This window comes from Oreochromis niloticus, linkage group LG20 (assembly GCF_001858045.2).
Source record: "Oreochromis niloticus isolate F11D_XX linkage group LG20, O_niloticus_UMD_NMBU, whole genome shotgun sequence".
In the NCBI taxonomy this organism is placed as follows: domain Eukaryota; kingdom Metazoa; phylum Chordata; class Actinopteri; order Cichliformes; family Cichlidae; genus Oreochromis; species Oreochromis niloticus.
In genome coordinates this window covers 20,765,926-20,777,818 of record NC_031984.2, presented here as the reverse complement: position 1 = coordinate 20,777,818, position 11,893 = coordinate 20,765,926, and the positions used below count along the sequence as shown (strand labels likewise).

At 41.3% G+C, this 11,893-nt stretch overlaps 1 protein-coding gene across 1 annotated transcript; it reads right to left on the bottom strand.

Moving 5' to 3' along the window:
* Positions 1 to 703: 703 nt before the first annotated feature.
* On the bottom strand, positions 704 to 11,848 carry elapor1 (endosome-lysosome associated apoptosis and autophagy regulator 1). The gene is made up of 22 exons (XM_003448219.5): positions 11,635 to 11,848; positions 9,942 to 10,062; positions 9,643 to 9,823; positions 9,382 to 9,529; positions 9,211 to 9,291; positions 9,010 to 9,115; positions 8,769 to 8,918; positions 8,506 to 8,594; positions 8,163 to 8,340; positions 7,792 to 7,920; positions 7,089 to 7,179; positions 6,889 to 6,994; positions 6,656 to 6,793; positions 5,318 to 5,581; positions 4,326 to 4,502; positions 4,089 to 4,239; positions 3,430 to 3,520; positions 3,151 to 3,252; positions 2,837 to 2,963; positions 2,099 to 2,277; positions 1,810 to 1,975; positions 704 to 1,726 (listed from the first exon to the last, which is right to left on the bottom strand). The coding sequence occupies exons 1-22, from the start codon at positions 11,719 to 11,721 to the stop codon at positions 1,595 to 1,597; spliced, it is 2,994 nt and encodes a 997-aa protein (XP_003448267.1). The 5' UTR covers positions 11,722 to 11,848; the 3' UTR covers positions 704 to 1,594.
* Positions 11,849 to 11,893: the final 45 nt, after the last annotated feature.

Sequence of the window (11,893 nt, the reverse complement as noted above, 5' to 3'; positions counted from 1 at the left end):
AATAATTCCGATTAAATGGGTAAAAGGTATGAATTTTCCGTGTGAATGGGACAGTACTTAACTAAAGTATCTTAGTTATACCAACCGGTAAAACAGGATGTGACACTAAGATGTATTGTTGAAAAAAAAAAACAGCTACATTTATTTACGAATTACTGCATAAAAACATAGACGCTCGGCTGAGACACAGCTTACAGGGTTTTTTCCTGTAGCATTTTTACTTTACAATAAATTCACTAAAAACCCATATTCATCCGCTTGACTCAAAATGTACACGATAATTATCGTCCTTAAACCAACAACCACTTTATTTTATTTCTATTTTTTATTTGTGGAGTGAGCTTTCAAAAAGTACCTGAAGGCAGCATCAGAGGTCACGTCCTGGTGAGAGACTTTTAATGTAGAAAATGCATTTACTTTACAGTAAAGCATAATCATATGTTGTTAGGCAAGGCAGAAAATGTTAAACTTTGGAAAATATAACTCACTCAACAGATAAAAATTTATGACTGAACAAAATTTCTAAAAAAAAAAAACCAAGTATAAAAGAGGAGAAAAGATATACACAGTCACGTGCACACAGGTTCTAAATAAATTTGGATCCTACACCATCATGAAAACACCCTGGGCTTTAAAAATACACGATATCCCCCAAATGGACACTAATATTGTATTTCAACTGAGAAAGAACACTACATAAAAATATAGCAATGGCCATTTTATTTATATAGCACATTTCATTACATGTAAACTCAATACGCATAAAAGATAAAAACATAAAAACCTATGCAGGTCTACTATGCCTTAAGGTATTAAAAACAACAAAACAAACTTTACAAAGATCTAAAATAACACACACACAGTTACCAGGTGTAAACTTAAAAGAAATAAAAAGATATTGTCTCTTTTTGAATGTTGACATAATTGTAAAAGACATCGGTAGGCAGCTTGTTCCACAGAATAGGACCACAAGAAATGAAAGCTTGGATCTAATTCTGGAAAAAAAATCTCCCCCTGATGGTCTGAGACAGCTAATCGGGTTATAGACACTGAGCAAGTCAGAGATGTACAAGGAGGACCAAATCACTGAGTGCTTCATAAACTGATAGAAGGATTTTAAAGGTGACTCTGTGTTGAACTGAGAGCCATTGAAATGGATTAATATTCAACTACTATATTAATATAGTAGTTGTTCTACTGATAATTTGGACAATCCAACAAATAGAGCATTACAGTAGTCTAACAGTAGCTGTAATGAAAGTATGGACCAATTTCTCAGTCAGATTGAGATCTACATTTTTTAGCTTCGTTTTAAGAGGTAGATAGCAATAATGCCAAGACTGCTGATTTGCTCACTGTGTTTCTGAGACTGGGGGGGGGAATGATAATTACAAACAAATTCTCAGTCTTTACATTTTTGGACCAATAACAAATATTTCGGTCTCTGTTTACTTCTAAAAACTTTCGAGACATCCTCAAAACTATGTCTCTACATTCTCTTAAAACCCCTCATTAATGCAAATATCTTATTAACTAAAATGCATCAACAGTCTAAGTTTTTCTGACAGAAAAAGCCGCTCTGAAGCTAAACCGTCTACATCTGAACACTTCCTCTGTGCCTTGGTAGAGTGATCTGCTCTATTTCATCATCAGAGTCTTCCTCTACTAATCGCTGGCGTGAAGATGATGACTTAAGGGGAACCGAGTCAAATCCGTCGGATGTTCTCTGGAAACATATTGATGGCAACATGAAGCAAGGTAAGTCAGCTCAAGTAGCTCAATGTGAACGGGAATGAGGGGGTTACTGACCTCGCGTGAGAAAGACTTAATTTTGGTGAAAAAGGATTTCTTGGTGAGGTCCATGAGGTCGTCCTCTGCATCCTCTCCCTCCATTATTGCACAGCTGTCTGCGGTGGGCAGCTCGCACTCCCTACCCCCAGAGGTCATCATCAGCCTGGAGTACTTATACTGCAGCCTGCAGATGGGAGACGACAGGAACAGCACCTTGTTCTCTGTTTTGTCTTTGATTTATTTAACGGTTTGGATGTGCCAGCTGTTCAATAAACACTACAGGAAGTATAGAGTGTGGTAGTCTCACTTGCGTGTCTTTTTCCAAAAATAACAGATGAGACTGATGAGCAACACAGCAGCGACGGCTCCGGTGGAAACACCAAACTTGAGCCAGAAATCCAGAGTCACGCAAGCGCTGACTTTTTGTGCAGGCAGCGGCTGTCCTCCGTAACACTGCACAGGGTGCTGCCACACATAGGTGGTTCTCTGAAACACACATACGAGCATTTAGTCCAACTTTCCTCCCTCGTCTGTCTTGAGATTTAGAGAACTATGCTTTCTGGTGGAGAGATCTGATAAGCAGAGTGCTATCAGGCTCATACTATTCAGTCAGATATGAAGCTACAGGCAGCAGGAGAGTAGCATTTAGTGAAAACTAGACTTTTGATGAATGAGCTTGAGATACTAGTAAGCAGTATGCTAACTGGACACACTGGAAGAGTGAGCTTATATTAAACTGAGTGCTATCAGTCTTCTCATCTTACCTGCTGGAAATTGTAATTCACATTATGCTGAACTGACATTTAATCTCCGTAAAACATGCTTGTGCTTCACTTTAAATCACAAGGAAAAGTGCACTTTATCTCTTATCTTAATCATTGTCTAAATATTTTTTCTGTAATCCAATGCAACAAAAAATACTTTTTTCTAATTCTATCTTTCCATAAAACACAACATGAAATGTTGAAAGACGTGATGATGGATCTGACGCAGAGGAGGAGTTAAAGGGATTTTTGGTACTATGTCTGTGGGTATGGAGCATTACCTGTATTCCCTGGATGCAAGCACTGACGATTTCTCTGTAGTGGTTTTTGGTGCAGAGTGGACACGCATGCTGGCTCTGCCACAGGAAGTGGAACGTGCAACCATCGCATGTCCCCTCTGAACAGTTACTGTGGAGAAAAAGAAAGTAAGACAGACGGTCAGAGGGTTTAAAAACGATCTCACGGGAGTCACTCTGTCTGCAGCTCTGAATGTGACATCTATTAGTGCAAAAAGACGGCTGCTGTTTCTCAACAAAGCTGTCGCTAGCCGACTCTAGACAGGTCGAAGGTCGAGCTCGGTTTCTGTTTACAGCACCTTGGCAGCATGATGTGATCTTTAGTGGTCACTGCGGGATCGCATCTCATCCTGACTGTAGCTGACCGGCCTTGTTTACAAGCCTGAGTTGCATCACTGGACCTGGAAACATCAAAAGCACACACCAAGTGAGAAATTTTAAACTGCTCTTGATTCTCTGTTACATTTTAATTTCTAAAAAAATGATCAAAGCTTTCTTTTTTTTTTTTTAATGAATATTTACTACTGAACCATCTAAATGGATCAAAAAAATGAATGAATAGCTGTGAGCTCACTTACCTGTAATAGAATATAACATCTGGCAGGCCCACTGCTGCAGGGAACCACTTTGGAGAAGAGATGTTGCCAAGTTTCGTCTCAGTGGTTACACCTTTGGAATTGGAATACATGTGCCATTATGATATATTAGATATACAAAGTAAAGTCTATTTGATACCTTGTAGCAGGCTGCATAGAGCTAAAAGATGTGAGATGATGAATCACGCAAGGGACTTTTTAAGTCATGTAATTATGAAACTATATGCTGGAGGGTTAAGGAATCTGCATGTAGCTATAAGTGAATATGGAAATCTTCATTCAAAAATATATGAAAATGCTTAAAAATGCATAACTCAGTCACAGTTATGGCCCTACACTCCAGCAGAGTAAACACTCCACTCTTCAAAAATAGTAGCTGAAACACTTCTAGTAGCATCCTTAGGGTTTATTAATTTATTAATCAATTAAAAAGACCTGTGCTAATCCTGAAAGCAAATGTCCAAAAATTGCTCTTCTGGAGCACCGATGACCTTGAACACTGAGGAGCAGGAGGAATGCAAATCCTCACAGCTAGCTTAATTATTATCTGAACACACTTTTCAATAAATGATTAACAAACTCCTTCAAGTGTATCATCGTATTTACAGCAAAACCCAAAAACCTATTCATTCAGTTCATACCAATGAGTGAGTCACCAATAAGGAAAGGCTGTGAGGACACAAGGCTCTGACTCCTGATGTCAGAGGGAACCACAGTGGACTGACAGACATAACCTTTGACCTCTCTCCCACTCTCTGTTACATTATCCACACAGGAAGCTGGCATTCGGCCCTGTGAGAGAAACACAGCGAGGATAAAATACATGTCAAACGCAGTTCTGCAAAAAAGAAACGTCACCGGGACGGTTGCCTTCTCACCTCTGTCCCACACAGGCCCAGATTAAAGCGATGGAAGTACCGCAGGCCTTTGTTGGTGAAGCGGGGGCTGCTATGGACGCTGGTGACGTTGGCCAAAGGAGAGAAATCGTAGTGTAGCCGCCCTCCTTTGCTTGTGCGCACATCCAGCATGCAGTCACTGAGACAAGCTGTATAGGCCTGAAGGACGAGGTGAGCGTGTCAGCACACATCATACACTGAGAGAAAAACCTCACGTTCTGTCTGTGGGAAAGCCAACTATTATAGCTGGCATGTATATATGACAGAGACATATGATTTCCTGTTTCAAATTTAATACTTGAGTTTTTCTGTTTCTGACCCTTCTGTATCATCAGTGTGATTTTTTTTCCCCTTGAAAAACCAAAATAAATTGCACAAAACATTTTTTAAGGAATAATTTGCCAAAAAATGCCAAATCCAGCAAATATTATACAAATTAAAATTCATATATGGAAATGAATATTTCATTTCATTAAAAAAAGTAGAATTTTCAGGCAATTATTTCATGGTTCAGGCTTTAAAGAGTTAAGGAATCACTGTCTTTTGAGGATTTGTTTTCTTGAGTGAAATTCTTTACATATTTAGGAATTAACGATAAACTAATTTTCTTTAATGGTAGTGAATAAAGAGCGTCTTGGCTAGTTTACAGAAGCTCAACAAACATGAAATCACAGGATAAACAGAAAAATCACTTTCCACAATAAAAGACGTTAATGTTTTGGGTCTTGTGGATTTCAGACAGTAAAGTAATTGATTTGTTTGAGCATGTGGGATTAATTTGTGTAGTTTTATATGTGAGTATACCAAAAGAAATGGAAAAAAGAAAGCCTGTTTTATAGTTTCTTTCCTCATTCATGCCCCAAATTACATATTTTGTTTAAACATTTTTCTCTGTAATACTAAAACATGTAAAATGATCAGTGAGCACCTGGACACATTTATGCGCTGCTTTTGGAAAGGGTTTTGTTCTACACCTTGTTTGTCTTTGTGTTTGGCCCACACCGAATACAAGCAGCTTCCCCAACTGGCTGATCAGTCCTGATGAAGGTGTTTGGCGGGCACTTCTGACACGCTCCTGTCCCGTTGACCATGTAGTGTCCCGGTGGGCAGAGCACACAGGCAGAGCCGGCCTTAACAGACGTCAGAGCACAGCGGCGACACTTCGTGGCCACGCCTCCGATGGCGTTGGTGATGACGATGGAGTAGATCTTTGCGACATCTGCGCTGTAGTTCCTCTCCTGAGGGAATAGAAATGCAAATGCCCTGCTTAACAGGAATGCAGTTTATCATTTAGCTCTATTTTATAGTCAGTATAAAACGGGGATATAAGGAACAGAGAGAACAAAGGTCATTTGGATTGAGGTGAACGCACAGCTCCAGACTGCCATCTAGAGCCTCGGTACAAAGCTCTCAACAAATCAACCACAGCCAACATGACACTGCAGCAGGCTGTCACAGCAAATTCCAGTTAGGATTAAAAACATGGACAGACAGTCTGTAAACATATTATGTGCAGTATTTATTGCTAAATTTCTTGCTTTGTGTTCTTGCCCTCCTGTCAAATCTCTCTGCAGGTAAATCGCAATTTAAACCTTGAATATTGCTGAACTTTTAAAAGCTGACACAATGTTTTTATGGCTGAAGGTTTGGTGTTTTCTTTTACATTTCCCTGTATTTAGGTCAGTTTTACAGAAGTACAGTTTACTCTTACTGACAAAGAAATCACTCAGAGCCAAACATAATACATGTAAACGGGTGAGTAAGAAATAAATCATAACAGTAAAGTTCCTGTTTCTACCCTTTTTTTATTTTATTTCGTTTTATTTTTAAAAACAGTGGGTCCAGACTTTTTTTGTATTAAAAAGCACATTTTCTGTAAATTAACAGTAAATTTTTGTTTTTAACTACAGAGTACTTTAGTCATTTATTTTTTAAAGCATAAGCCCAAACAGCCATGCTGGCAGATTTCATTTTCTGCAGTTTGAAATTTTACTTATTTAACCGAAATATTACTTATTTTTCATAAGACATCACTGATTAAATGTGTAACTTCTTTACATAGAATAAGAATAATAAAAGGGGGAAACAATTGTCAGTGTTTTTTAAGACGTTATCAGGCAGTGCTGTAGTTTCACTGGTCCACCCAACTTAAGATGAAATTACCCTCTGTGTGGATCTCAATATAAAATGAGTTTGACACCCCTGGTCTAAATAGGGACTCTGGAAAAAATGTACTTTTGAAGCTGAAATATGAATTTGCTAAGAAGGAAATAAATCAACCTGAGTAGATGGGATGCGCGTCTGTATCTCACCATGCCATATTCCTCTGTTCGCTTAAACGTCCAGGTGAAGCTGACGGTGCTGTTGCTCTGGATCAAGTAGGAGTATGACTGCTTGTGGTTTCTGCCATTCCAGCGCTCCACCACATCGTTGTTCCACTGATTATATCCCTACAGAAACAAAAGCACATTCATTCATTTATTCATGTGCACATTATACATCCTGAAGGAGTCATGCAACAAAAATGTTGGGACACCATCCTCACCGCCAGGAAGTAAAGTTCACAGTCAGCTGTACAAATGGTCTCAAAGACGAAGGTGATGCGAGATAGCTCACTCCTCTCAGCATCTTTGACCATGGACTGAGGCAACCTGTGAAAACCAGTGACGTTTTATTAGACGTCTATAACAACTCAAGCTCAAATTTGAGGAGAAACTTTTATGTTTAGTCCTTGTTTGACTTCACCTGTATCCGGGGACACTGAGCGTGAGCATTAGATAGTCTGTGTCCTGATCCCCGGGGGTGGTGTAGATATACTCTCCAGCCACCTCCCATGCTGCCATTACAAAAGATAAAAGCTGTAAGATACATTTTATCCCAACAGCAACATACACATGCACACATACAAACTCACCGTGGATAATTTTTGAAACCAAAGCAAACTGGTTTAATTTTTAGATGAATTCCTCTAACCTACTTACAGCTAAGGATCTATTACACAATTCACTTCAACCATTACGTATGCTGCTGAAGCTCATGTGCAGGTTTAATTCTTGGCCTTGGAAAGTTTGCAAACTAGCAAATTATTATCTGTGCCTCACGCTGTTTAATCACTTTGCTATCTTTCTACTTTGAGAAGTTCCTCACCACAAGTTAATGATTATGTCTATTCACCCGTAGTAAGAGATTACCAGTACATCATGAAAAGGTCACCCATCTGTCACAGGGTTAAATCACAGAAACAGACAACTATTCACAATCCCATTCACACATGTCTTTAGATTACAGGAGGAAGCCGGAGTACCGAACTAAGCCAACGCAGACAGGAGGACAACATGCGCACTCTACACAGAAAGGCCTCAGACTGGATTCAAACCCCATTCTTGCTGTGTTAACCACTGCACCACCATGCCACCTACACCTCATTCTCTAATATTAAGGTTCTCACCAGTACGCCGGTCAGAGTCACTGAACACTTGACTGAAGACAGAGCTCTTCATGTTGGCCGGCATCGTGTTCCACCATTTGTACTCAAACCCCACCACCGGTTCTGTGCCAGCAGGGCACTCGGTGCAAACTGAGCAATCAGTGGAAAATCACATCAGGATAACTTTTAACATGTGGGGTGTCATTAGTCTCAACAATATTAGACATACCACCTTAAATCTTATAACATTTCCTCTCATGCTGCCCAAAAATGTAACTAACTATAAACATGATTGCCTTATTTTTTTTAATATCACATGATCAACGCCAAAATAAAACTACGAGGCCGACATCAGTGAGAACACAGTAAAAAAGGAGCGGAGCGGCTCTAACCTGTTCCGTTAGAGAAGGATCCGCTGGGACAGGGCTCACAGCTGGAGGAGTTGGAGACAAAGAAACCCGGGTTGCATGGCGGACAGGTTTGCCTCTCCCCTGATGCGGGAAGCTTCAGTGCTCCTTCGACAGTCTCAGTGCAGATCTTAGGCTCGATCCATTTGTACATGAGCTGAGTCTGAGACACACACCAATACACAAAAAGAAGAGGCAGCAGTGGCAGCGTTACAGCTCATTCAAACAGATAATTTATATTAAATGAAGCCTAACATTTACACCAGTGGGATTTTTAAAGAAAAACCTCTACTGAACCAGCAGGAACTCTACTTCCACATATCATTACCTTTCCCTCAGAGTCACAGGGGGTGTGGGTATAGAAGTAGTCACTGCTTGTACATGCAGGTCTCGGTTTGCAGCTCGCTGAACCGATCACTGGAAATGTTTTTGGATGAGGAAAAATGCACAGCACACATTTAAGCCCAGAGAAAACATTAACTTGACCACTTTAGCAGTAACTGCTGCATTTGCATGTGTGTGGAACGTAGCAGTTGTAAGTCTGTAAGAATGCTTTGCTACGTTTGGACAGAGATAAGCAAACGGGCATACCTGCGTATTTGTCTTCCTCACATTCACGGCAAGTAGTGGCACCCTTATTGGAGTAGGTATCAGCGGGGCAGGGGGTACAACGTGCAGACCCTGGGTTTGCACTGTGGGTGCCGGGTTTACAGTGGAAACACTCTGATGTGTAGGCCACCCCTGGAGGAAACCAAAAAAAGTTAATCATTAACAGAAACAAGGTGTTGGTGGGAAAAGGGAAATGTTTAGGCCTGCTGCACACTTATCTTACCTGATATCTGAATGTTTCTCAGCAGCACAGGTTTGACAGCGCTGCTCTGCAGGGAGTACGCTATAGTTCGCCAGTACAACACATTGTTGCCCTTATTTAGTTCTACCTGCACAGAGACAGAGTGGGGCATTCATTTATTCAAAAATTCCCCAGGGCTGGCCTTGAGTGCATTGAAGTGCTAAAACTGCTTCCTGGACAAACCGTGTATTTGCTCCAGCTGTTCTCCGAGATCCGCATCCACCGGCTGTTAGAGTCTGTCGACTGACACTGGTCATTCTGAACCTGCAGGAAGATGAGAACATTTCACCAGATACTCAAACTGAAAGATGATCTGTGTCAGCAGAAGCAGCAGCAGTCATTTACAATCCTTACAAAGAACTCAAAATAGATGCTGTTGTCAGGATAGAAATATTCAAAGGACAGAGTTCCAGGCTGTTTCAGGTTCACGGCGTAGGACAGCGTCGCAGTGCATTCATCTGTGTTCGAGGCTATGTAGTCACCCTTTGGTGTCCAGGTTGAGCTGCAAAAACATCACCAAGCAGCAACAGTTTTGAAAATTGATACAGAGCGCCTCAATCAATCAGATAAACCTTGACGGGACGGGGGAGGGGGCTTGTTACTGTGAATACTAACTTGGAGCAGTCCGTTTGGTCATACCCCTCGTTCGTTATCACGCCGTGAGTGACAAAACCAGACGGCAGGCTGTCCCACTCGTCAAAGGCCACGCTGGTGCCCAGAGAGTAGGTGCCCGCAGCACATTTCTGACACTGCTGTGACTGCATATCAAGGTACTCCCCCTCATTACAAGAGAACGCTTAAAGGAGACAAAGCACATGCTGAGAATGGAGATGTGCACCTGACAGTGAGCGTATCTGTCGTGCAGGTTGAAGACTTGGAGAAAATGTCTGAAATAAAAGTAGGTCACTGCTTACTGCACTGAGTCCCTTTGACTGGATCCGGGAGGCCCGTGCATGTGTCAGCTTTGTTGGGAACTGCAACTCTCCATCTTGACCCGAGGACGTCACACTCTGTGTACTCAAAGTGATAATCTGACTGCAGGGACGAAACACAGGTGTGAGTTTCACACAGTTGGACATAAAAGCACACAATGGATAACTTGCACAGCCGGAAGTGGGATGGAATAATAACTGTAAATTTAAAAAAAAAATGCAAATGCAAATAAGGATTATTTTGCAGTTTATGTGCCCATTTTGATTCCTCACATGTTCAGCATGTAAATTCCTCACACACAGGAACACTAAACTCATTGTTGCACCCTTGTTTTAAAAAAAGAAGAATTCCAGGTTGCCTTATACTTCAGGAATCTTTTCCCCAAACCAGGACAGCCTCTTTTACAAATAAAAGCGGAGGCTAATATTTGCCCAGGAGCCCGTCTCAACTGTTATTTTAATCACGCTTATCAAGGATATGCTGCTGCTTCTCTGCAGCCTTAAGGGTTTACTCAGCTGAGGGGAGAGATGCTGATTTGACCGGTCCCTTTGTAAACATTTAATTTAAGTGTTCTCGAAGAACTTTGAAGACAACAAAAGCTCTCAGTCGAATGACAAACACAGTCCCACCCATAATGAGGTAAACTGGGAAGAGACAAAACATTTAAGTTAACCTCACTGAAACAAGGCATGAACACAGAGCAGGCATAGAGCGTAATCTTGAGATTTGGTTACTGGTCAATAAAAGGATGTGATATTCCAAGGAAGGTCATCTGCCACGCCAATCTACACCCACACAGCTTCATGGGATTAATAGTTAACAGAAACACAGCAGCAGCTGCACTCCTCCATCCCTGTGTTTTTCAATTAGAGCTGCAACATTAGCTGTGCCAGGGTATCAAGTGAATGCGGGTCTTGGGTGGGAGGATTTGATGTAAAAATGCATCGAACTGGAGATGTGCTGTAGCTTAATTGCCCTCTTTAAACAAACACAAGGAAACCAGGGCAACGGGACATTATGACCGCTGTGCCACATGGTGAAATAAACTGGGCTGAAAACAAGAGTCACAGAGGGGAAAGGAGCAGCTAGCAGGACTGTTTTCATAGCTCTCTGAAACTGAAATAAAAGCTTAGGTCCATATGGTGCAAAGTGTGCTGATCAAAAGGAGTGGTTTGAGTATTATCACAAGCTACTCCTGTTATGCAAACTGACCACAGATATGGAGGCTGTAGGAGAGCGAGCAGGCTGTGTAGTATGTGGAACCTCTAGTAAAACAAGTGTAGGAGTACTTTAAACACTTGAAGGGGAAACATATGTTCAATCTCACAAACTGCTCAAACAAACTGCTGTCTGTGCTCATTTTAGTGTTTGGTTTTAGTTTAAAGAGTGATTCAGCATTTCACTTGAACATGTGTTACACCAAACATATGTGTTTCTAGACCAACCTTTCAACCTTTCATATATTTCAAAGTCTGAAGTACACAGTACACGTATAGTACACAGTACACGTATAGTACAGCAGCACATGCACCAGCATCTGTCTGCACCCCCAGAACTAGAGTGAATTATACAAACAGCTGGTTTGCTGCAGCACACGCATGAAATCATCCCTTGGTGATTTAGAAATGACTGAAATGACAAAAATGAATAAATAAATAATATGAACCGCCTCACCTCTTTGCACATGGGCAGATCCGCGGAGGTTTGCAAAAAAAGCAGCCACAGCAGGCAGTGGCTCAGGTGTGTCAGGCCGGGCTGCATGGTCACCTGCTGTCGGTGCTAAAGTGATGGAGACGGAGGAGAAGAGGTCTGACCTGCGCCCTCAGGTGCTGGAGGCGCGGCTTCCCTCTCACACTCTGGGAGGTGATTGGCTTGGTGTTTTTACTCTGAGTTACCTTTTAATACCTGACTTCTCTCTCTGTTTACACACACA